The sequence below is a fragment of the Mauremys mutica genome, chromosome 11 (genome assembly GCF_020497125.1).
Source record: "Mauremys mutica isolate MM-2020 ecotype Southern chromosome 11, ASM2049712v1, whole genome shotgun sequence".
NCBI lineage: Eukaryota > Metazoa > Chordata > Testudines > Geoemydidae > Mauremys > Mauremys mutica.
The window spans coordinates 1,074,411-1,099,992 of record NC_059082.1 but is presented as its reverse complement, the minus strand read 5'-3'; the positions used below and the strand labels follow the sequence as shown (position 1 = coordinate 1,099,992).

General features: G+C 54.2%; 1 protein-coding gene across 1 annotated transcript; it reads left to right on the top strand.

The window, feature by feature from the left end:
- The first annotated feature begins 656 nt into the window (after positions 1-656).
- Positions 657-24,800, top strand: LOC123343978 (tubulin polyglutamylase TTLL13-like). The gene is given in 17 exon segments (XM_044979642.1): positions 657-716; positions 718-832; positions 3,592-3,901; positions 6,589-6,629; positions 7,803-7,921; positions 8,466-8,596; positions 10,851-11,007; positions 11,284-11,427; positions 12,287-12,372; positions 12,785-13,010; positions 13,547-13,731; positions 14,997-15,185; positions 15,707-15,890; positions 16,272-16,472; positions 20,110-20,482; positions 21,479-21,728; positions 23,169-24,800. Coding segments are annotated over 17 exon segments (2,784 nt in total). The 3' UTR covers positions 23,182-24,800.
- The last annotated feature ends 782 nt before the right edge of the window (positions 24,801-25,582 follow it).

Here is a 25,582-nt window from a genome sequence, read left to right as displayed (position 1 = left end):
ATGGATTTAGTTAGAGAGATGCCTTTCCTAATGATTCCCAACACTCTGTTCGCTTTTTTGACGGCTGCTTCACATTGAGTGGATGTCGTCAGGAAACTATCCACAATGACTCCAAGCTCTCTCTCTTGAGTTATTATGCTAAGTCCATACACAAGAAGGCTATGAATTATGTCAAGTCCAGGCCTCTCCTTGCAGAGCAGTAACAGCTAATTTAGACTCCATCATTTTATCTGTATAGTTGGGATTGTGTTTTCTAATGTGCATTACTTTGCATTTATCACCATTGCATTTCATCTGCCGTTTTCTTGTTCCTCACCCAGTTTTGTGAAATAATCTGCATTGGGCTTAACTAGCCTGAGTGATTTTGCATCGCCTGCAAATGTTGCCACCTCACTGTTTACCCCCTTGCCCAGGTTATTTATGAATGTGCTGAACGGCGCTGGTCGCAGTACAGATCTTTGGGGAGCCTCACTACTATTCACCTGTCTCAATTATGAAAACAGCCCTTGCCTTGCTGCAAGGCATGCTGGGAGTTGTTATTTCCGCCCTTAAGCGTTGACCCCTTACCTCAGCCAATCAAAGGCCAGTTCACCCTCCCCTGGAGCCTATCGGAGCCAGGCCAGCCAACCGATCACATGACCGGTGGCGCCGTCTCTATGGCGTCGCGTGGCGGGGGCGGGCTGTGTTCTGACCCCGCCCCCAGTGCTTGGTTCCCAATACGGGTGGTGTCTTTCGTCGCCATGGAGACAGCGTCAGGGCCTGTGGGAGCCGGAGGAGGCGCGGTTGCCCCAGGGGGCCCTCGCCCCGCCCGGATGCGGGGCAGGGCGGCCTGGTAACCGGGCGGGGCCCAGCCGCCGGGGCCGAACAGGGACGACGCCTTGGGCAGGTCCCACCCTTGGGGGACGGAGGGAGGAGAGAGCAGGGGCGGAGCAGCTCCCCTTGGGCAGGGCCCCCTGGGGGGAGGACCCCAACCTGGCGGAGCAGGGCCCCCCCTGAGGTGGGGAGGACTCTATCCTGGGGGAGCAGGGGGTGGGGGGCAGGGCCCCCCGGGAGGGAGGACCCCATCCTGGGGGAGCAGGGGATGGGGGGCAGGGCCCCCCGGGAGGGAGGGAGGACCCCAACCTGGCGGAGCAGGGCCCCCCTGTGGGGGAGCAGGGGGTGGGGCAGGGCCCCCCGGGAGGGAGGACCCCATCCTGGGGGAGCAGGGAGTGGGACAGGGCCCCCCGGGAGGGAGGACCCCATCCTGGGGGAGCAGGGGATGGGGGGCAGGGCCCCCCGGGAGGGAGGGAGGACCCCAACCTGGCGGAGCAGGGCCCCCCTGAGGTGGGGAGGACCCTATCCTGGGGGAGCAGGGGGTGGGGCAGGCCCCCCCAGGAGGGAGGACCCCATCCTGGGGGAGCAGGGGATGGGGGGCAGGGCCCCCCGGGAGGGAGGACCCCATCCTGGGGGAGCAGGGCCCCCCGGGAGGGAGGACCCCAACCTGGAGGACCCCAACCTGGGGGAGCAGGGGATGGGGGGCAGGGCACTGCAGGAGTTAGATCTCCCTTCTGGGTGCGGTGGATCATCTCAGGGAGGGGTCCTGCTTCCCCAGCCTACTCCCCAGCTGGAGCCTGCACTCCTGGGCTGTCCTAGCAGTCAGTCTCCTGTGGTGCTGCCGGTCACTGATGTTAGGCCTTACCCATACACCTGGCACACCCATCTGCCTCGCCCGGGAGGCTGGGGCACCCTCCAGTGGCTCCGTCAGATAGTTCTAGGAAGCACACTGGGGCTGTGCAGTTACCTTCCGTATGACAAGCGAGGCCTGGGGTGCATTAGGACTGGCTGCTGGCCCATCACAGGGAAAGTAACTGCATAGCCCCAGGGTGCTGCAGTGGGAAGCCAGTCTGTCTTTCTGTTATATTTCCAGGGTGCCCATTGCTGTCGTACCTACGAACTGTGTTCAAGTGACAGCATAGGCCTCATAACCCCATGTTACATTGTTTCCTCTGTGCTTGCCCAGGCTATCGTAATGGCAGATTTTCCTTGCCCGTGACTGACATTGCTGCCTGTCAGCCAGCACATGTTGGCATTCTAAGTATAAGGAGCTGCAAGCAGTCAGCCTTGTCCTAAATCCCCACTGACCACCTGCCAGTGAACAGTGCAGTAAGCTGGCTTGTGTGCACCACTACACTCCCAGATATGTTAAAGATGCTTATGTGTAAGCATAACCTGAACTCAGAGCCCCATATCACACCATGCCAGACTGGCCTCATAGGCACTGCTGGTCATTATAAAGGTCATTTATTTCCACATAAATCATTCCAATGACCTTGGACCTGAATGGAGGGTGGGGCTGGGACTTGCATGTGTGGCTTGTCCAAGCAGCAGCTCACTGACCATAACACATTCCCATCTGACAGTGCATCTGGCTAAGCATTCAGCGGTATTCTTGGGATCTTAAGAAACTTCCTGAAAAAGGGGAAAGTAAGGAGCAGGTGGGTGTGGGTAGACACATCCCCCATCCAAGGGAGTGAGTGCGAGTGTGGAGCCGTGGAAGCTGTAGAAGAATGGACAGTGACTGGCGCAGATGTTTGCACTGGAAAGCTATTGTGCCAAAAACTGTTAACTGGGAGGGCAATGGGGGCCAAATGTTAGATGACATGACTCTAAGCCTGTCAGTTTGTGTGTGGCAATTTAACGGTGTATAAAAATAATTAGTGACATGGTATAAAGCAGGGTTTCTCAAACAGGGGTTGCCGCTTGTGTAGGGAAAGCCCCTGGTGGGCCGGCCGGCATGTTTACCTGCCCCGTCCGCAGGTCCAGCCAATTGCAGCTCCCACTGGCCGCAGTTCGCTGCTCCGGGCCAATGGGAGCTGCTGGAAGCAGCGGACAGTAGATCCTTCAGCCCGTGCTGCTTCCCGCAGCTCCCATTGGCCTGGAGCAGCGATCCACGGCCAGTGGGAGCCGTGATTGGCCGGACCTGCAGATGGGGCAGGTAAACTCACTGGCCCAGCCCGCCAGGGGCTTTCTCTACAGAAGGGGTGACCCCTGTTTGAGAAACCCTGGTATAAAGGGTCACCTTTTGCCCTATACGCTGCCTACATACAGTAGTTTCTACAGAGAGGGACAACGCAGTCAAGCCTCTTAGGTATTTTGGCGGTACAGGAGCTCTATTGTGGAGCTAGAAAGGTCTCCTGAGGCTGCATATTAGATTAATCACACAGGTGAGTCTTCCCTAGAAATAGCCCCAGGTAGAGCTCCTGAAAGAGTCTAATCTGATCTTCAGTGTGCACTAGTGAGTTCATGTGATCTCTGTTACCTGGCATAGAGGGAAAGGAAAGGGAAAAGGAACAGCTTATGTGGGTGGAAGGCTTGCTGGGGAACCAGGGCAGAGAGAGGCAAGGCTGACTCCCTGGGTCATTACCAGGGTAGGCCAGGAGAAAAGAGCAGACAGGTAAAAGAGAAAGGACTTGCTAGAACTGGGCCTTGGCTGGGGTTGGGACACTCTGATATTAGCTGGTGCTGGTAGTTTAAGCTGGTGCAAGCTGTAATTCAGGTTGTCTTGCACATGACATACTGACTAGTTCCTTCATATGCAACTTGTAAGAGCAGCTAACAGAATGAAGATGAACTCCAATGACAGCAGCGAATCAGAGAATGATACTGAGGAAGAGGAGGAGGAAGAAGAGTTTGCAAATGAACACATTAAGAGACTAGGTGGAGGAAGTAAAGATATGCGGCAGGATGGCACACCTCAGGAGGGAGCTTTTGAGACAGAGGACACGTGCCTAGGGCACAAGAGTAAACACAGTTCAGGTGGGAAAAGTGATCTGGCAACGGTCTCACTGATCGATCTGAAAGAACAAATGGCAGAAGACTGTGAAGCAGAGACCACGCCAAGAAAGAAAAAGAGAAAACACAGGTGAGTTTCCTGATCGACCTCCTCTGCCTTCTACTTTCTTGTGTTCCTCAGGCTGTCGCCTAGGCCTACCGGACCTCACTGTCCCACTAGACCCAAAGAGGAGCCAGCAGAGGCTGTGTGGCCAGCTGCCCATTGCGTTTTGATTGACTGTCTGTTTCAGGGGCACTCAAAGGCCCCTTATCTCAGGCTGGAACGTGACATGGTGAGAATGTTACCTTTTCAGGTGTCATTACTGTGGCTGCCCAGTGCCCCACACCCCTAGGCTTCCAGTCGGGTGCCAGGTGTACCACAACTCAGAGGCAAACACTGTAGATGCTTCAGCATCTGGGCCTTGTAGGCACTAGCCCTGGTGGTCCCAATAACCACTCAGAGACATGGCTAATGTGAAAGGGTATGTTTCTAGGGCTCGCAGGAAAGTGTGCAGATACCCTATCTATAGAGACTTGGGCCGTTAGAATGCAAAGTGTCTGGTAGCGAGTCTTGTTTGGGCCCTGGGGCTGTCCAGTCAGGCGTCAAGACTCGTCAGTATGACAGTAAGACACAGGAGGTAATTGTGTGCAGCAGTTAGTTTATGTTAGTTCACCTTCTCTGCTCAGCACTGTTGAGGCCTCAGCTGGAGCACTGTGTCCAATTCTGGGCACCAAACATTAAGAAAGAAGTGGACAAGTTGGAGTGACTCAACAACAGAGGAGAGCAACAAAAGTGATAAAAGATTTAGAAAAACTGACCTATGGGGAAAGGTTAAACAATGTATGTTTAGTCCTGAGAAAAGAAGAGAGAGAGAGAGTGTGTGTGTGAGTGGGGGGTGGGATCTGATCACAGGCTTCAATTATGTTAAGAGCTGTTATAAAGAGGATGGCGATCAATTGTTCTCCATATTCACTGGAGATAGGACAAGAAATAATGGGCTTAATCTGCAGCCAGGGAGATTTATGGTAGATATTAGGAAAAACTTTCTAACTATAAGGGTAGTTAAGCTCCAAATCAGGCTTCCAAGGGAGGTTGTAGAATCTCCACCACTGGAGGGTTTGAAGAGCAGGTTGGACAAACACCTGTCAGGGCTGGTCTAGGTTTACTTGGTCCTGCCTCAGCACAAGGGGCTGGACTAGACGACTGTTTGAGGTTGGCTCCAGCCCCACATTTCTATCTTCTTCTTAGCATATGCACAACATGCCTCAGGTGGCCCATGACCAGCATTCGTCATCAGTTTGGGCCACTGATTGGATCATTAGCTTCCCTGGCTTGGGCTGGGTACTGACGGGGAGTGCGTCATGAATGCTGATTCATGACCCCAACGTAATGCCGGTGGGGTGCCCCCTAGAGTCCAGTCTCTGTTCCAGTCAAATAGGTGCTTGCAGGGTTCCAAATCAAGCTCAGTTAGTGGCTCTTACTGGGGCTCCGGTGCCCTGGGTTCCTGCCCAGCTGCAGATCCTCCGTGAGTACCATACAGACCTGCACACAGGTGTATCGTCTGGCAGTCTCAGCCCGTTCCACACGCGTCTGGGGCTTCTCTCCTGCTGTTGTGCAGCTCCCATTCCCAAAACAGAACCTGGCCACATCCTGGTTCAGGACCTGCCTAGGGGAAAGGGAAGTGCAGTGGGAGGGGGCTGATGGGAATTGTTGTTTCCTTCTTTGGGAAGCCTGTGTGATGGATCTGCATCCAGTCAGCTCTGGATGGACCATTGCATGCATGTTGTGACCTGTCAAGGCTCTGGCTGCCACCTCTATGCTGAAGATGAGGGCAGTTGCAATCTGCTCTATTTTATGCACATCAAAGGCCAGATTGCAAAAATTGTGCACACAGAAGTGTATGAACAACTAACCAGTTACCTGCTTGACTGACAATTGGTACGCATGAATTATGCCAATGTGTTTTTGCACATGCAGTTCTGAAAATCTGAGCCTGAAGTGGGCAAAGTTTGGGCATTACCACGGGGGCATCAGGGAACACTTTTTACCTAATTTAGTCTAGAACTTCTGTCCTCAAATGCAAAGGGAGAAACAGATATTATCCCTTGTAAGAAATGTTCAGTTAGCTTGTTTATTCATATGAAAAACAAGCATTTGGTGAGTAGTGGCCAGGGAGAACATGTGTGCCAGGTCTCAGCCACTTACCATCTAACACCCTTCAAAAAACATCAGACAAAAGTAGAATGAATAATGGGCAGCTCTGAATTTTGGGGCCTGGAACCTATTAGGGTCTTTGGAGGATGTTCAAAATCCGAGAAGGAATCTCGAGTCACTCAGATTCCCCTAATGTGGAATTCCGAATGGGAACCCACCTTCTTCCATTCCTTGCTCCAGGCCTGTCTGCCCTGTGCTGGGACCAGAGCAAGTTTGTTGAGTGCTTCTGTGCAGATAGACTTTGTTAAGTCACCATGGTTGCACAAGTCGCTGTGTATGGGAAACCAAATGCACATAGTAGAGAAGTTTGGGCTGTGATGACATCATGTCTCTGGGATCTAGAATTCACAAAACAAAATCTGCAAAATGTCTCTTTAGTTCTGTCATCCTAGCTGGCCTGGGAGCTGCCATCTAATAGCAGCACAAGGGCAGCCCAGCCTAGGAGGACAAGGGATGGGGCCTTCAGTAAAGCTGGCTAGGAATAGCTCCCTGCAGCCTGCCCACTCTGGTAACCAGGGCATGTCTGCACTGAGCCATTGCTTTCTCCTCTCTCTCCATTCAAGGCTGCTGTCTATCAACCTGACCAACTGCAAGTATGAGAGCGGTGAGTTGAAGGCAAGCCAGGGCTCCTGTTCAGACCATATCTCACTGTGGCAAGTGCTGTGGAGCCCCCACACCTGGCTGGAGAAGGCTGTTAGCACTGGGTTTGGGCTGTGCAATGGCTTTAATGGATTGATTGCTGTTTTGGAGGTGACTTTTGCCCTGGTGAAAGGTGCCAACTTGCCCAGACTTTGGGCTGAAGCTCTCTCTGCACTTAGTGGGTGCAGCTCTGGTCACAGCACTGGGAGCTTCCCACCCACTCTGCCCCTGCCAGTGCGTCTCACTCACCCCTGGTCTGGAGAGCCCTACCCCTCTAGGGATGAGAGGGGAGTTTAGTCTCCATAGCACGTTCTCTACCGAGATTGGCAACGGGCTCAGGTAGTGCCAGTTGTGAGGCAGGTGTTTGCAGCGTTGACACTCGTGCACTGAAAACTATGCACTCCTTTCACTTTCAGTAGGACACTGAGCAGCCTGGGATGGCAGTGATTTGCATATATTACTCGCCTGGGCTGGATGTGTGCAGGAGACCCCTCCCCTCCAGCCAATGCCTCCAGGAATGAACTTTGGGCAGGTGGTTTAGGATTCTCACCTTACTCCTCTCTGTGGGAGGGAGTGGTGTTAGAATACATATGACAGCTTCTCTGTCCTGGTGGCTATTGGCAGGTATTGGTTAATGCCAATTATACACAAGTTCCATATTATGGAGCACAATTGCTGTACTGAAAGTTACAGACTCATCTGCTGTGGAGAGACCACAGAGTTTCTAGATGGAATGATGGACACTGGATGCCTCCCCCCTGGGAGGTGCCAGATACTATGATGATGGGCACCTTCTAAGAAGCTGAGGTGAACTGGGTACCTCCAAAGAGCTGGAGTCAGGCCCCTGCCCCTTTCCTGGGACCACCAGACAAATGCGCTTCCAGGGTTGACATATTTCATTAGTCCGGGAGTGAGATCCAGTGGACAGTTCAGCTAAGGGAGGGGTATGTTCATGCTGCTTTCCCCAGGGTCCAACCAGGTCTTTCTCCCCTTTGGAGGTGTGGGTGGAAGTCCTGGGGTGTTCCTTCCTTTGCCTGCCTCTTCCCATCTACTTCAGCTGAGAGATGTGTGAACTCTTGGGGTCCATCTCCCGACCCCACTTGGAGATGCCTCTTGCCATGTGCTTGCTTTGCTACAGTGCGGCGTGCTGCCCGACACTGTGGTCTAAAAGAAGTGGGGGAGGATGAGGAGTGGACGGTGTACTGGACTGACTGCTCGGTCTCTCTGGAGCGTGTCATGGAAATGAAGAGGTTTCAGGTAAAGACCCCTCCGTGAACAGGCCGCGAGTGGGAGGAGCTCAGGCAAGGACAAGACAGGAAGGAGTTGGTTGGATGTCATGTGGTGCAGTAGAGTAGAGTATCCAAGGTCAGCATCGGTGCTACCCTTCTGTTACCTATGGGACAATCCCCACAGCCTGTCCATGTCTGTACCAGGGAGAGCAGGATCCCAGCAGCACCCCGAGCCTTTGCCCCATTAGTACTCCTGAGGTGGAGCCATCAGCCACAGGTTGAAGGACAGCTGGAGAGCTGCCATCCTCTCTGTTGCTGAGCCCTTGTTCAGCACATGGTTCTTGTTGATCAGCTGCTCCTCTCCGTGAATCATGCTGTTCTTGGAGAGGGGAAGCCACAAGTTTGAGAGAAGTGTGAACACATCTCATACTGATGGGGCTCAGAGCAAGCACACCTAGCAGAGCAGCTGTCTTCCTGTCCTGTTCTTCCCTGAACTGACTCACATTGGCTCTGAAGGGTTATCACTTCTGCTCCTTTTGCTGACTTGTCCTTTCTGCTGCACATTGTTTCAGAAAATCAACCATTTCCCGGGGATGACAGAGATCTGCCGGAAGGACCTGCTGGCCCGCAACCTCAACCGTATGCTCAAACTCTTCCCCAAAGAGTACAGCATCTTCCCCCGCACCTGGTGCCTGCCTGCTGAGTGAGTGACCAGCACTGCCAGCCAGCAGCAGGACAAGTGGACGCTGTCTGCAGGGAAGGGAGGTCAGGGTAGTGGGAACCACTGAACTTAGCTTCCATGGGGAAGGTGCTTTCTGGAGGATCCGCTGCTGACTCTGGGCCTCAGTAGCCTTCCGTGGGATGTAAGAAGATGTGGCTCTATATTTAGAGAGTCCCAGATCTCGGATTGTAATCACGCTGTATTAGGTTGTGGAACTGTTCTCCTCAGGGAAGGGGTAGGAGCCCCATCCCTAGAGGGATTTAAATCTGAATTGGACTAAGCCTCGGGAAATAGACTGCAAAGAAATCCTGCCCTGGCCCTCAGTGGGCAGAGGGATGAACCTAAAAGGTTGTTTTTGTCTCTGACTTCTGTGATTCTGTGGGATTTCCCCTGACAGTCCATGAGCACCCCTCCTTGGTCAGCTGGAGGGATCCTTCAGGGTGGTGTGCAGGACCTGGCCGCTCCTGGGTGGAGCGCAAGGCTCATTGCTGGCCATGTGTCTGTCGTGGTGCCGTGGACTCAGCTGGCTGCCTCCCAGCACACAAGCACCCCTGGCTTTGCCCATTGCTGGAGCGGGAGGCTTTCAGCACACAATCCAGAAGAGGGCTAGAAGGGATCACAGCAGCGTGTGGTGAGGCGTCAGTTCACAGGCAGAGGGATCAATAACCTGTGGACAGGGTGTTCAAACTGGGGCCTGAAGCACATCCTAGCTTCATATTTAGGCATCTAAATAAGTGGCCTGACTTTCAAAATTGAGGCACCCAGCAGCTGGCATTGGAACCAATCAGTATGCGGCACTGTTGGAGATTAGGCCATCTCTGGCCTCCTCTCATGTCCATCCCTGTCCTGGCTATGCCCCAGGTCAGAGCACCCTGGCCTGGGCCTCTGGCCTCCTCTAATGTCCATCCCTGTCCTGACTATGCCCCAGGTCAGAGCACCCTGGCCTGGGCCTCCGGCCTCCTCTAATGTCCATCCCTGTCCTGACTATGCCCCAGGTCAGAGCACCCTGGCCTGGGCCTCCGGCCTCCTCTAATGTCCATCCCTGTCCTGACTATGCCCCAGGTCAGAGCACCCAGGCCTGGGCCTCCGTCCTCTCTCGTCCATCCCTGTCCTGTCTATGCCCTAGGTCAGAGCACCCTGGCCTGGGCCTCCGTCCTCTCTCGTCCATCCCTGTCCTGTCTATGCCCCAGGTCACAGCACCCAGGCCTGGGCCTCTGTCCTCCTCTCACGTCCATCCCTGTCCTGTCTATGCCCCAGGTCAGAGCACCCTGGCCTGGGCCTCCGTCCTCCTCTCTCGTCCATCCCTGTCCTGTCTATGCCCCAGGTCAGAGCACCCTGGCCTGGGCCTCCGTCCTCCTCTCACGTCCATCCCTGTCCTGGCTATGCCCCAGGTCACAGCACCCAGGCCTGGGCCTCTGTCCTCCTCTCACGTCCATCCCTGTCCTGTCTATGCCCCAGGTCAGAGCACCCTGGTCTGGGCCTCCGTCCTCCTCTCACGTCCATCCCTGTCCTGTCTATGCCCCAGGTCAGAGCACCCTGGCCTGGGCCTCTGTCCTCCTCTCACGTCCATCCCTGTCCTGTCTATGCCCTAGGTCAGAGCACCCTGGCCTGGGCCTCCGTCCTCTCTCGTCCATCCCTGTCCTGTCTATGCCCTAGGTCAGAGCACCCTGGCCTGGGCCTCCGTCCTCCTCTCTCGTCCATCCCTGTCCTGGCTATGCCCCAGGTCAGAGCACCCTGGCCTGGGCCTCCAGCCTCCTGTCACGTCCATCCCTGTCCTGGCTATGCCCCAGGTCAGAGCACCCTGGCCTGGGCCTCTGTCCTCCTCTCACGTCCATCCCTGTCCGGTTTGGCAAATGTGTTTTCAGGAGAGCCCGCAGGAAAGCCGCCGTTGTAGTTTATTGTTTCATTCTCCTTTGTGGCCAGGGTTGGTTACTTTCTCCCTGCTCCCGCCACAGCAGTAGAGCTAAAACCTTGCTGGGTCCTGACTAGGCAGCAGCTGCTGTTCTGTTACCCTTTCTCTGTGGCAGAGGCGGCGATATTAACCCAGCGGTGCTGAGAGCCATAAGGGCTTTCTCCCCCAGGCTGTGATGAGACAGTGATAAATAATGTTCAGTGTGGTGCAGGACTGCTCTTCTGGCTGCCCCACCAGTGCTGAGCCCTGCATGGCTCAGCATGCACTGCTCCAAACAGCCATGAACCCTGCAGTTCTAACAGTCACTACTTCTTCATTACATAGCTATGGGGATTTCCAGGCCTACGGGCGCATGAGGAAAAACAAGACGTACATCTGCAAGCCAGACAGTGGCTGCCAAGGGAGGGGCATCTTCATAACCCGCAACCCAAAGGAGATTAAACACGGGGAGCACCTGATCTGCCAGCAGTACATATCTAAGGTAACGGGGCTCCCACTGTCCTGGAAAAAAGGTGTGAGCTTCTGGCCTCCCATGTCCTTCCAGTGTCCTGTGCCCCACTCCTGCCAGCCTTCCACTGTGAAAGCTCAGCCAGCAGCATCGAGGTTGCCACCTCCCAGCAGAGCCATTGCCAGTCTGCCCTCAGCACTTCTCCTTCCCAGCTGAGCAGCTGGGAATGCAGAGCTTGAGCCATGAAGTCAACAATGCAGCTAGCAATGCTATTGTATCTCACGGGCACTCCTCCCTTTTCTCTCACAGCCCTTCCTTATTGATGGCTTCAAATTTGACCTGCGTATCTACGTCCTGGTCACATCCTGTGACCCTCTGAAGATTTTTGTCTATGAGGAAGGGCTGGCCCGGTTTGCCACCATGAGGTACATCGAGCCCAGCAGCAGCAACCTGGTAAAGAAGGGACGTTTCCAAGCAACTGGCGTAGCGTCAATAGGCTTAACACACACTCGTCCTAAGGGCATGCAGACCACTGGGAAGTCAGGGCCTCGTTCTCTTCTTCTCCCTCCTCTGCTTCCTGCTCTGTTCTGCCTTTCCCCCATTCCTTTTGCTCCACGTCAGGACGGTTATTTCAGGAGCTCCAGGATCCCCCAGGTGCACAGCCCCCATTCCCTTCAGTCTGCTCTGCTCCCTGCTTTGCCCAGGCTTCAGGGGCAGAACAGGGAGCAGGGTGATTATCCCCCTGGCAGCATCCAGAGATGACAGGAGGCCAAATGGAGAATGGGGAGATGGGAAGGGAAAGGGAGAAATAATAAATGGAGATATACCTATCTCCTAGAACTGGAAGGGACCCTGAAGGGTCATTGAGTCCAGCCCCCTGCCTTCACTAGCAGGACCAAGTACTGATTTTGGCAGATGGTTCCTCAGAAGCCATTGCCAGTGGCTTAGATGACACCAGTCCCCATGCAGCTCTAATTTGTGCTGGGGTGGACAATCTGAGAGATGCGTCCAGGACCAGTTGGCTGCTGCTGCACCGAGCAGATTTCAGCCACAGCGAGCTCTGACCACCTGTTCATAGGTTTGTGCAGTTTTGATGCTGACCTGAAATCAGGCATCTCAGAGTGGAGGGGCGAAGAATTTAGGCCTGGGGTGAAGGAATGGCTTTGGGGAGGGGAGGAGGTGGTGGTGCTGGGGCAGAGGTGAGCAGCAGTTGCTGGATAGAAGGCTAAGCATTGCTGGGCATCTGGGGCCTCTTGTCTCTCACTGGCACTCGGAGATTGAGTGTGAAGGTCTCTTGCTGTCCCTCTCTCAGGATGATATCTGCATGCACCTGACCAACTATGCTATCAACAAACATAATGAAAACTTCATCCGAGACGACATGATGGGCAGTAAGAGGTACCATCCTGCCTATACCACCAGAGGCCCTCGTTCACCTCCTGCTGGGAGGCCCTATTGATGGGGCTGGCATGCTTCCTTCATTGGGGCAGCATGCTGTAGCGGCTCACCCCGTGTGAACGTTCTCTTTTAAGGTCACTTAGGTGGAGGTCACCCGCGTCAGTGTCTTGGGCTCCTGGGCCAACTGTCTCTTTGCTTGTTAATTCTGAGCACAGAACTGCCCCCTCAGGGGCTCCTGTATCTGGGGTGCCTCTGGGGCTGGCTGGCTTTGTAAGAAGCAGCACTGGGGCTCAGTCCCCTGAGTTCCCCACGCCTTTCTGACCCATGGAGCCAGTGTGGTGACATTGCTTGCTACTGCTGCAGAAGCACTTTGACTTGGACAGCTCTGATCACCGCCTTGTTCCCCAAACAGGAAACTGTCTGCCTTGAATGCCTGGATGATGGACAACAGCTACAACACAACAGAACTCTGGGAAGACATTGAGGACATCATTATAAAGGCCCTTATCTCAGCCCACCCTGTTCTGAAGCACAACTACCGCACCTGCTTCCCCAACCACATCACTGGCTGTGCCTGCTTTGAGATTCTGGGCTTTGACATCCTGCTAGACAGAAAGCTGAAACCCTGGCTGCTGGAGGTGAGTGAAAACCCCTCCGGTGGCCTGGAACTCTCCCCTCTGCACAGCAGATGGTTGGGGGCTTTCATCGGCCAAGGAGAGAAGTAGAACTAAGGCCTGGGGCAAGTTGCAGACAGTTTTAGTTTGATTGATGCTGCCACCTGCAATCTCTGCAGCACTCCATCCAGTGAGGAGCTCTGGAGGCAAATAGCCAAGTAATCTCCAGTGCACAAGGAAATGTCTTGCCCAAGTTCCTGGGGTAATAATGGGGACTCCCCTGAGTCACAGGGCTGCGTGGCTCTGTGCAGCACCAGTCAGACCTGCATGTGCCCTCCTCAGTGTCCTTGGTGGTCAGTGAGAGGCCAGTGGCTGATCTTTAGATGGCACTTTGTGCCAGGAAAGCAGCAACAGCCAATGCTTACTGCTATTCCCATGGTAGGAAAGAATGCAGCTGTAGGACAAGGGGCTGCCTGAGAGGTGGTGAAGGGTCTGAGGCCAGCAATCTGGCTGCCTGCAGCAGATTTGTAGAGCTGCACATGTGCCACTTGTCTTGGCAGGTGAATCACTCGCCCAGTTTCACCACGGACTCGCGCTTGGACCGAGAGGTGAAGGACGCTTTGCTCTGTGACGCCATCAAGCTGATAAACCTGCGAGCCTGTGACAAGAGGAAGGTGCTGGAAGAGGACAAGCGACGGGTGAAGGAGCGACTCTTCCAGGCCCACCAGCCACCTCGTGAAGCCAGGTACTGCTCCCCCCAAGGAGGAGTGCTGCAGGCCTTTGGGGAGAAGGGAACAGAGGAACAAGCATGAGAGGCCAAAGGCTGCTTTGTGGCCGTTTGAAATCCCTCTGAGGTTGTGGCACTGTTGAGAACATTGTCACCTGTAACAAGGGGAGTGGGCCCAGACTTTCATCATCCCACAGGAGACCCATGATTGAGGCTCCCAGCCTCTGGGACGTGTCTGATTCCTGGGACTCTGGACTCAGCCCCGTCCTAGGCTGCTTACTACCTCTCCCATTCGGTTGCGCCTGCTTTGGTCACAAGGCTCTCCCTGGCCATCCTGGGGCACCGTACCTGGTGACACGTGGCCTTTTTCCCACAAACGCTTTGAGACTCCAACTTCTCCATAGGGTTGCCAACTCTGACTGAAGCTATTCAGGGAGATATCCCTCCCCCCAACATGATGTAATGTCATTTTCTTAAAATATCCTATTAAAATCTCCCGGATTGCTTTCAATAGTCTCTGGGAGATCGATGCCGATTCCGGGAGACTCCCAGTCAATCCTGGAGGGTTGACAACCCTACTTCTCCACAAAGCAGCGTTGCTTCCCTGCCCACTCGTGCAGACGTGTCTACTCACAGCTAAAGCCAATGCACAACTGTTTGGGTTTGGATTGGCCGCCTATTGAGGCAGGGTGGGCAGGAGCTCCCTCCCACACACCAGTTTCAATTAATTACATCAGGTAACTAAAGCTTGGACCCGTACTGTGCTCTGCTGCCCCTGGGTCCAGAGATGCTCGAACTAGGGTGCTGGGGGAGCTGCCGCACCCCTGGGTTGAAGTGGTTTCCATCATATCCAGGGGTTACAGTTAGGTTCAAGGGCTCTCAGCCCCCCCACTATAAAAACTGCTCCAGCCCCGCTGTGTGGGGCTGGGCTGCCCCCTCTCCCAGGCTGGAGTGCTCAGAGCTGGATGAAAGGTGGCAGGCCCAGCTGAGACACCTGAGCTCTTGTGAACTGGTACTCTTGGCTGAGAAGGGTGGGGACAGTGAGAGGAGCTCTGAGCCTCCCTGCTTTGCCTGTACTGCCCAGCTGGACCGGGAGGTGCATTGGCTTGGTGCAGTGAATGCACGCCAGGGTTCCCAGATGGGGAGGGGAAGGGGAGAAAGGCCGGCTAGACTCCTGGACAGGGCAGCGTCTGGAACTTGTCCCACCCTGCTGCCTGTACAACAGTCTCTAGGGATGTGTCTCCATGGCTCCTCCTGCTTTCATCTTTGTTTTCTGATGGCAGACGTGAGCAGTTAGAGAGCAGCCAGGCGGCCTGGCTGGCCCAAGCGGAGAAGTATGAGAACACGCACCTGGGAGGGTACCGGCGCATTTACCCCACGCGCGAGACAGACAAGTATGAGCCATTCTTCAAGCACAGTGGCTCCCTCTTCCAGGAGACGGTGGCTTCCAAGGCAAGAGAGGAGTGTGCCAGGTACATTGCTCCTGTGGAAAAGCCCTCCTTATTGGATACCATGGGGCAGAGAGTGTTCACCGCTGGTCTCTCTGCTGGGAACGCCTGCTGCTGCCTAAAGCATGGGGTGTGGGTGGGGGAGAGCCTAGGAGAGGAGCCCTGGCTCCATTGCCAGGGGATGGGGAAGGCACTGCGTCCTCCACATAACCTCTCTGCCCTGCCTCTGGATCTGAGAGGGAGACTTGCCAGAGTCCATTGTTTATGGATTCTGGAAGTGGTTTATAGCATGCGTCCTGCTGCATCTGAGTAGGCCTGTCTCCACCCCATCTAGGTGGCACAACCTGGTGCAAAGGGCGTTTCCTTACGGGGGTGGTAACAGCTTTTAAAGGCCTGGGGCCATTTCCCAGCACATTCGCCATCCTGGACTCTGCTCCTGATAGCAACCCTTGGCTGTGCTGTATGTCCCCTCCATTGGGGTCAGCACAGCTTGGCACAAGATCTCACACTGAGCGGCAGTGACCAAGATTGTTGGTTCTTGCCAGGCAGCAGCTGGAGGAAATTCGCTTGAAGCAAGAGCAACGAGAGGCTTCTACTGGGAAGAAGAAAAAGGAGCGAAAGGAGAACCTGCAGGGAGAGTCAGCTGGGGAGAAATCCCGCATCCGCAGCAAGGCCAAGGCTCCTCCCACTCGCCTCACCTACAACAGCGCCAGGACCTGCGACAGGAAGGTACCACTGCTCCATCCAGCATGCAGCTCCATGGGGCGGGTCAGATGGAGCCACCTGGCACCAGGAGGAGAGCTGGGGGCACTGACGTCTCCCACCCCAGCCAAGGACTGAGCTTGTCTTCATGGAGTTTGTATTGCTGCTGACCTGTGCTGGGAGTGCTGGGAACAGCCAGCCCATGGAAGTCTATGGCCCCCCACCCCTCTTACCCCCGCCTGGAGTCTGTGGCCGGGGTCTTCTTCCTGCTCCACACTGGAACTTGTGGCCCAGGCCCTGTTCCTGACCCCAGCATAGTTTGTGGCCACAGTCACTCTCCTCCCTCTGTTAGTCTGTGGCCCAGCCCCCCAGACCATGCTGTAATTCGAGGTGTATTTCTGTCCTAAGATGCAGCAGATGGTGTTTGACTCCATGCGGCCCCAGGAGATAGTGGAAGATGAGGAAGTAGAGAGGATCAAGGCTCTTCTGCAGCGCGAAAACCTCATACGGGGTCTGGGCATCGTGGATCAGCTCTCTCGGCTGCTCCACACAACTGAGCCCAGGCCTGTGGATGTCCACAGGCCCCACATCAATATCTCCGAGAGCCAGGTAAAGGTGGGCTGCTCAGAGGCACCTCCCAGGGCTAGTGCAGTAGGTGGTGTTCTTGGTGATCCTGCGCAGACAGGAGCAGGAGGAGCCGAGGACACTGGGCACCGCTGGCCTGGAGAAGTTCCTCTGGCTGGGTGTGTTCAAAAGGGTCAAAAAGTGATTCCTCAGGGACACCTCAAGAGTCCAGAGGAGGGTCCAGGCACCTGACCTGAGGGGTCTCATCTTATCAGCATCCCATGGAACAGAACAGAGGAGCCTGCTCTCTTAATATGGAAGTGCTGCCTCTGGACCCCACAAGTCCCAATGTGCAGTACAGCCTGCTGTCCTGGCTTGAGGCTGAGCTGTGCATACTGGAACATCTGGTCTCAGTGCCCTTGTCTTCACTAGGGAACACAGGTGTGTTCTTCACTTGAGGTAGCTAACAGGAGTGAAAGCCTTGTGAAGAAGAGGAGCTGCTCTGCTGGAGAAGAAGGGGCTGTTGTTCTCGGCCAGCTCTACACTACAGTTTTGTCAGCACAGCTGTGTTGGTGAGGGATGTGAAGACACACACAACGCACAGGCTCTGCTGGCAGAACCCCAGTGTAGACACAGCTGTGCCCACAGATGAGCACTCTGCTGGCTTAGCTAGCGTCATCTGGGGAGGTGGCCTTTCTACAGGGGCCAAAAAATTCCTCCTGTTGACATACGCTCTGCGGGCATGGCTGCATGGGCAGAGCCTGTGTCGTGTAGACTAGCCCATATAGTCACTCGTCAGATTTGAACTGCACTTGTGGTATATTTCCAGTGATCAAGTGCAGGATGTGGGGAGAGGGTTCCATTCACAGTCCGCAGGATGGCTAGTGTTACTGCCCACATGAGCTCCTGTAGGCACTGGAAATGCCTTGAATGCCCCTTCCTCCTGCAGTGAAAAAAAATACTTTAATCTGTAGGGAAAAAAACAAGTTTGGGGAAGCCAGAGTCTCTGTCAGACATCAAGCCTTTGTCAGGGAAAACGTATGGCCATGAGTGCCAATATTCATATACCAACGAGCAGCAGCAAGAGAATGTGGACCTACAATGCAGGGCCATTAGACATCCCATAGAGATCAGATCACCTTTAGATACGGGGGCTATTTCTCCATTTCAGTAACAGTTTTACTAGCTGAAGAAAGTGAACTCTGGAGTAGCTGTCTAGCAGCCGGGAGACCTATGTCAAGGGAGCCCTTTGACAAAGTGGGGCTGAAAGGAGCAACAAAGATTCGTCTAAAAATTGCACCCTGGCAAATGCCCATCCCTGATCTCCTGGCATTCTGTGGGGCTGGTCCCTCCCAGCAGTCTGTAGCATGTACACTAACTTCACACACAGTGCATGTCACGTAGCTTGAGTGCTTTAGAAACGGGCACTGTGCTAAGGATAATTAGTAAGGCCCTGTTCTCAGCATAAAGCAGGTCACTCGGGGGGCTGAAAGAACGAGGAGTACTTATGGCACCTTAGAGACTAACACATTTATTTGGGCATAAGCTTTCATGGGCTAAAACCCACTTCATCAGATGCATGGAGTGGAAAATACAGTAGGAAGATATATATACACACAGAGAACATGAAAAGATGGGGGTTGCCATACCAACTCTAATGAGACAAATCAATTAAGGTGGGCTATTATCAGTAAGAGAAAAAAACCTTTTGTAGTGATAATCAGGATGGCCCATTTCCAACAGTTGACAAGAAGGTGTGAGTAACAGTAGGGAAAAATAGCATGGGGAAATTGTTTTTAGTTTGTGTATTTACCCATCCACTCCCAGACTTTATTCAAGCCTAATCTGATGGTGTCCAGTTTGCAAATTAATTCTAGTTCTGCAGTTTCTCGTTGGAGTCTGTTTTTTAATTTTTTTTTGTTGAAGAATTGTGACTTTTAGGTCTGTAATTGGGTGACCAGGGAGGTTGAAGTGTTCTCCGACTGGTTTTTGAATGTTATAATTCTTGACGTCTGATTTGTGTCCATTTATTCTTTTGCGTAGAGACTGTCCGGTTTGGCCAATGTACATGGCAGAGGAGTATTGCTGGCACATGATGGCGTATATCACATTGGTAGATGTGCAGGTGAACGAGCCCCGGATGGTGTGGCTGATGTGATTAGGTCCTATGATGGTGTCCCTTGAATAGATATGTGGACAGAATTGGCAACAGGCTTTGTGGCAAGGATAGGTTCCTGGGTTAGTGTTTTTGTTGTATGGGCTTCTGCCTGCAAAGCTACTGGCCCACTCTGGATGAGTGTCCCAGTATCAAGCCCAGAGCTTTGCTGCAGTACAGATGCTGCTGCCATATCCAGTGCACTCCCTGGACTCCCGTGTGTCAGCAGACAGTGCTGCAGCAGAACACCGGGCACTTCAAATTCTCCAATGGAATCCGGAACTGGGGAACATCTGAGTGAGATGAGAGGCTTGTTGGGTTTTCTTGGGCCGCTGGTGGCTTCCTAGTCAATTCCAAAACATGCAACATGCTATGCAGCTGCAGAGATGCTTGGTCCAAAATCCAGGAGGGAGTGAAGCCAGTAGTCCGCTAATCACTGTCTCCGTTAGTCATGGTGGCTGTATAGGGCTGTGAGGCTTGGCTGTTACCTGCCATGCTGGAGACCTAACATCTGTTCTTGTGCCAGTGATGAGTGAGAAATTTCTCGGGGCTCAGCATCACCTCCTCTGGCATTGACAGGCGCATCCTGTCCAGTCCTTTGCTGGACACACATCAGAAAGGAGGGTGATACATTAGAAAGGGTTCAGAAAAGAGCAACAAGAGTGGTTTGAGGTCTGGAAAACTTGCCTTACGGTGAGAGACCAAAGAAGCGCAATCCATTTAGCGTAACCAATCGAAGGGTGATCACTGTCTTGAAGTACCTACGTGGAACAAAGATTTCTGAGTAAAGAGCCTTGTAATCTTGCAGACTAATGCAGAACAAGTTGTAGTGGCTGGAAGCTGAAGTGAGGCAAATTCAGGTTAGAAATAAGATAATTTTTTTGATAGTCAGGCTGATTAACCATTGGAGCAAATTACCAAGGGACATGGTGGATTCTCCATCTTTTGGTGTCTTGAAATCCAGGGTGGGTGTGACTGTGTAACACAGCCACTCTAGCTGAGCCAGAAGTGATGGGCTGCAGGCAACAATCGCTGGGTACAATTCTCTGGTCGGTGTTGTACAGGAGGTCAGAGAATCGCATTGGTCCCTTCTGGCCTCAGAATCCCTACCTGCGAGTGTGAGGTGTAAATAGGATGAAAACACAGGGAGGATTCTCAGGGGTGTAACAGTAATAGGTTAAATAGGGGAGTTAGGAAGAAATTCCCCCCCGGTCAGATTGGCAGAGTCCTTGGAGGTTTTTCACCTTCCTCTGCAGCATGGGGCATGGATCACTTGCAGTTTTAAACTAGTAGAAGTGGTGGATTCTCTGTGACTTGAACTCATGATTTGAGGAATTCAGTGACTCTGCCAGAGGTTCAGGATCTGTTACAGGAGTGGGCGGGGGAGGTTCTGTGGCCTGTGATGTGCAGGTGGCAGGATGATCCCTTCTGTTCTGACCAAGTCTATGAGGAGGACAGCCCTTCTCCGCTCCCTAATCATGCCCCACAGGAATTAAAACATAAGTCGCTGCTCTTCTTTTCTTCCAGCCGCGATTCCTTCAGGACGTGTTTGGGAACCGGGACACACAGAGTTTAATGACCCTCGTCCCCCTCTCGCTCCTGGGAGGCACAGTCCGGGAGTTAGGACAGCAGATCATGCAGCAGCCTGTGGCCAGGGCCCGGATGCTGGGCAACCAGGGCTTCATTCCTACCCTCCTGGGTACCCTGTCAGGCATGGGCCAGAGCATCCCCTACCGTGCACAGTATAAGCCACAGCATGGCCTGCAGCCGCAGAAGAACATGAGCTGGTTAGGAAGCCACACTCTGGGGACACCGATGGTCAACGAGCCCTGTGCTGTGGCACAGATACTGAAGGTGGGAGGCCGGAGATTCTCCAGCGCCAGAAACAAGGTCGAAAGCCGTGAGTACAGAGTCGGGGCCTGGCATACTGCTGGTGTGAGTTCTAAAGCATCCTCTCTTTTGGGAGACATAACCCAGCTCTGAGTTGCCTTCCAGCCGTCTATGGCTCTCCTGTTCCCCGCATTGGTATGGTTTGGTTAGCAGGCGACCTTCCCTCACCTGACTGGATTCCCAGTGCATTCTCCTCTGGCACAGCTGGTGACATGGTAGAAGTGTTCCATCTTACTCAGTTAGTCTAATTTTCAGCCCGGAGACTCTCAGAGCCCTGGGGCACTATTAGTCTCTAGTCTCATATTCAGGGAGTAGGCAGGGAAATCAAGCTCAGAATCAATGAAGACCCTCAGAGACCTGTAGAGGGTGAGTCTGTGCTGGACTCTAAGGACTGGAAGCCGGTGGAGAGCTCTGTCCCTGGGGAGATGTGTTCTCCTCCCCTGCACCTGCACATGGGAATGGCTGCTGCATTGGGCGTGCTGGAGCTAAGGCAAAGTGAGCAGGGTGTAAGTTCAATAGTGCTTGGGAGGTGGGGCAGCAGCAGGCAGTGGCCACAATAATGTCTGAGGAGAGCAGTTGTAGAAATGGGAGTGGACTGGGGGTGCCATAATGTCCCTTTAGACAGCTATGGCCCAAGAGTATCGTAGGGGGTCCCAGTGAGTGACATGGCTCCAGGGTGTCAGTCAATAACCCTGTGTATTCCCACCCAGCCTCCCGAAGGAGTGCCACTACCGGGGGTCCTGCGCCGTTGGAGGGGGTTGCACAGACACTGTCACCTGCAGTAACTCTAGTTCTCTCACTGTCCCCTCCCCAGAGCCACACTGCCCTTCCTGCGCCCTGCTGCGGTCAGGGCTTCTGGCAGAAGAGGGGAGTTGAGGGGCAGGGTATTTATCCCCTCTCTTTGGAGCACTGCCCCAGCTTCCAGCCAGTCACCAAGGGGCACCTTTGGGGTTCCTCCTGGGATGCTCCAGCCCTGCGTTGTATCCCTCCTGTGCTCTCGTTTCAGATGCCCATGCCCTCAGGCAGCCCCTCCACGTGGCCAGTGGTTACGCCGACTCTCTGAGCTACCTGGCTCATGCTCGCAAGGCTCCAAATCACACGTATAGTGACTATACCTTCCCCTCAGTGACAGACTCCCTCAACCGTGCTGCAGTCCATGAGCTAGCCATCAACTCTGCCTCTGCTCCCATCATCCAGCGCTCAGACACCTCACACCGCGCCAATGCCATGTCCATTCTCAACTTCAACCACCACAGGTAACGGCCCTGCCTGCAGCTGGCTTCCAGTGAGCTCCTCACCACTGGTGCTCACTGAGGAGCTGGTGTCCCCAGAGGAGGAGGTTTGCCCTGCTTTCCTGGCCTGATTCCAGCTAGAGTACATTATTCTTCACCTCCCCACCCTTCCTGACAAACTCCTCTTGTGGAGTAGTGTGTTCTGTTAACAGCAGGTTTGTCCCACCCCAGGGATGGCTGCATTTCAGAGCCACGGCAGCTTAGGCCAGCCCTGTATAAACACTGTCAAAGGCTGGAGACCATCGGGAGTGAAATCTAAATGATCAGCTGGTATTTTCGCCCACTGGAGCCACCTCTCCAGGCCCTTGCTTCGTTCTCCATGGGTTGCATTACCTGCAGTGAGCAATGCTGTAAATCTGCTGAGAGCTCTTCCCATTCCTGATTCAGCAGAGAAAAGCTCCTTACCCCTCTGTCACCTTGGACCATCCCTGCTGCCATGCAGGAGCAACTCCACAGACTCCTTTACCGAGCTCTTCCCAAATGGGCTATAACTTGGCCTTCCTAGATTGTAAACTCTTTGGGGTGGGGGCTGTCACTGTGTGTGCGATGCCCAGCACCACAGGGGGCTGGCCTCTAGGCACTGGTAAATAATGGTAATCCACGCTCCCGTGATGCTGCTGCCCTACAGCTGCCAGAGCTGCGTCTCGGGGCAGCTTGCAGTGGAAGGGACTGCCCATGGGAATTGATTGGCTGATGAGTGGGAGGTCAAGCCACATGTCTAAACCCAGTTTTGCTTGTTCATATCTGACTGTACAAAGGAAGCTAACCTGGGGTCACCATGCAACCTGCGGGAGTGAGGCTACCACTAAATCGATATGAAACGAGAGGTGAATCGCCGCTCACCGTTGCCCATGGGCCCTGCCCTCAGGAGCTGGGATAGAATTCTGTCCTCACCCAGAATGTCTCACTTTAACCCTTATTTACCATTTGAAAGAAGAAGGTTTCCATCTCTTGGGGTTTCCCGTGAAGCTGGATGGGGGCTTTGCCAAAGGGTCTGGCAAATGTTCAGAAACTAGGGCTGAGCAAATAGATTTTGTGAGAGTGCCCCAGGTTTGGGTAACTGGTGGGTCCCCTGCCCTTTGCTCCCACTACAAGCCACACGGGAGCATTCTCCACCACAATTTGTCTGCACTCAGGTATGAACAGTATCCCAGCATCCCCTCTGCCTGCAACGCCCACTGGGCTGCACCAGTAAGCTTGCAGAGGGCCATAGGCTTAGCTGCTGGAACCTGTTTTTGCTCTGTAGTTTCCTCTCTCCCCAGCCCGGTTCACCTGAGCTGTGGAGGGGGAGAAGCATATTGATCCTTTGCTCCCCAGCTCTCTGGCTTCTCCAATCTGCTCTGTTTGTGTCCCCCAAGCAAACCCAGACCTTCTCTCATCAGCGATTGCTTGCTTCTCCCACAGGAAATGGACCTGAACCTTGGCCAAACAGTCTCTGGGGAAGAAAGGGACCAACGGCCTTGGGAATCCTGCAGCCAAAGGTGATGGCTGTGCCAAAAGACTTGCTTTCTTCTGCATGGAAGGGAGAAAAACCTCCAAGGGGCCAGGCAGATGAGGGGGAGACAAGGGAGACAGTGACCCCAGGCCTGCTGTGGTGACTGGCGTCTAGTGATGAGGACGCCGGTGTCTGCTGCAGATGAGGAGCCCTCTCAGTGAGGGCTGAGCACTTCAGACACCATTTAGTGAGCGCTCTAGAGTCACGTCTCCATTGGACAGAGCTGTTTTCCAACAATGCTGCGCAAGTGATTTTGTTAATAGTATTCGGCACCATCCTCTCCAGCTGACTTTGTCCTGTAGCTGGGATCCCCAGCCTGTAACTGCAGCCTCTCCCCCACACCTACTGATCAGCACTGCAACAGGAGGGCAGGGCTTGTTTCCTTCAGGGCTGCAAGAGTTTGTTCTTTTGTATCTGTCTTAGTAAAGTTTTATACAGTTTTACAATTCCCCATCAGTCTGTCCTTCTGCCTGTGACCCCTGCAGCATTGCAGCAGATGCGGACTAGCCCTGGCTCTGGGAGGTGCTGTCTGATTCCTCCCTCATGGGCCTAGACCCCACAGGCTGCTGCTGGCAGGGCTGCCCTCCACAGACCTTAGCAAAGGAACCTGCTGGCCTATATGTTGTTCAGGGCTCTCAGCAGTGCCTAGCTGCAGGAAGCAGCATATGAGGATCAAAACAAAGCAGTTGCTTGTTCTACTAAACCCTTTCATTCCCTCCTGGGACGAGGGGCTGAGTGAGCACATAGCAACAGCCACTCAGTGAGTTCACAGGGACTGACAAATATCAGACTGGCTCAGACCCACAATCCAGCTAGTCCAGGATCCTGTTTCCAAGAGTGACTAGTACCAGATGCTTGAGAAGGTGAAGAACCCCCCAGGAGGCAGATGTAGGGTAATCTGCCCTATCTAGGTTATAGTCTAATCCCTGGTCATTAAAGGTTGTTTTAAACTATGAAGCACAAGGTTTAATTTCCCTGCCAAAATACTTGTTAATGATAATGGGATATTCTGATCAGCGGTTGTGTGAAAAGTGTTTCCTTTGATTGGCTTTGAACTGCCCACCCTGCAATGTCACCAAGTCACCCATTTTGTGACCAGATGCTCTCGATCTCCCTGCCCTAAACCAGTCCCTACTTTATAGACTTTTATCACCTCCCCTTTTATCGGTCTCCTCCCTAGGGCAAGAATCTGTCTTCACAGGAGAGTTTCTCCAGGCTCCTAACTGTTCCTGTGACACTTCTGGGAGCCCCTCTAGTCCTGCCAGCTCCCTGCTGACGGGGGTGGGGTGACCCCTGCTGGCACAGGATCCAAGTGAGGCTGCCTTGTTCGTTTGTACAATGGCACCTAATATTTTGTATGCTCTTTGCCTGCACCTGCACTTGCACACCGAGCCCAGCTGTGCACAGTGACGCCTGGGTCCCCTTCCCCATAGGCCACCTTCATGGTGTTTCCCCTTGCTCGCAACACCCTGCCCCCTCTCATAGCGCCCTCCATCTCTCCTGCAGCGCTCTGCCCCAGCACCCCCACATCTCTGCTGCAGGGCCCTGCCTCAGCACCCCCAGATCTCCCCTGCAACGCCCTGCCCCAGCACCCCCAGATCTCCCCTGCAGTGCCCTGCCCCACCTCCCCCAGCACCCCCAGATCTCCCCTGCAGTGCTCTGCCCCAGCAACCCCAGATCTCCCATAGCACCCCCACATCTCTGCTGCAGGGCTCTGCCTCAGCACCCCCAGATCTCCCCTGCAACGCCCTGCCCCGGCACCCTCCCCAGTACCCCCAGATCTCCCCTGCAATGCCCTGCCCCACCTCCCCCAGCACCCCCACATCTCCCCTGCAGTGCCCTGCCCCACCTCCCCCAGCACCCCCACATCTCCCCTGCAGCGCTCTGCCCCAGCACCCCCAGATCTCCCCTGCAACGTCCTGCCCCACCTCCCTCAGCACTCTCACATCTCCCCTGAGCACCATGCCCCACCTCCCCCAGATCTTCCCTGCAACGTCCTGCCCCATGCCCGCAGATCTCTCCTGCAATGCCCTGCCCCACCTCCCCCAGATCTCCCCTGCAGTGCTCTGCCCCAGCAACCCCAGATCTCCCATAGCACCCCCACATCTCCGCTGCAGGGCTCTGCCTTAGCACCCCCAGATCTCCCCTGCAGCGCCCTGCCCCATCTCCCCCAGATCCAGGGTGACCAGACAGCAAATGTGAAAAATCAGGACAGGGAGTGGGGGGTAACGGGAGCCTATATAAGAAAAAGACCCCAAAATGGGGACTGTCCCTATAAAATCGGGACATCTGGTCACCGTACCCACATCTCCCCTGCCATATC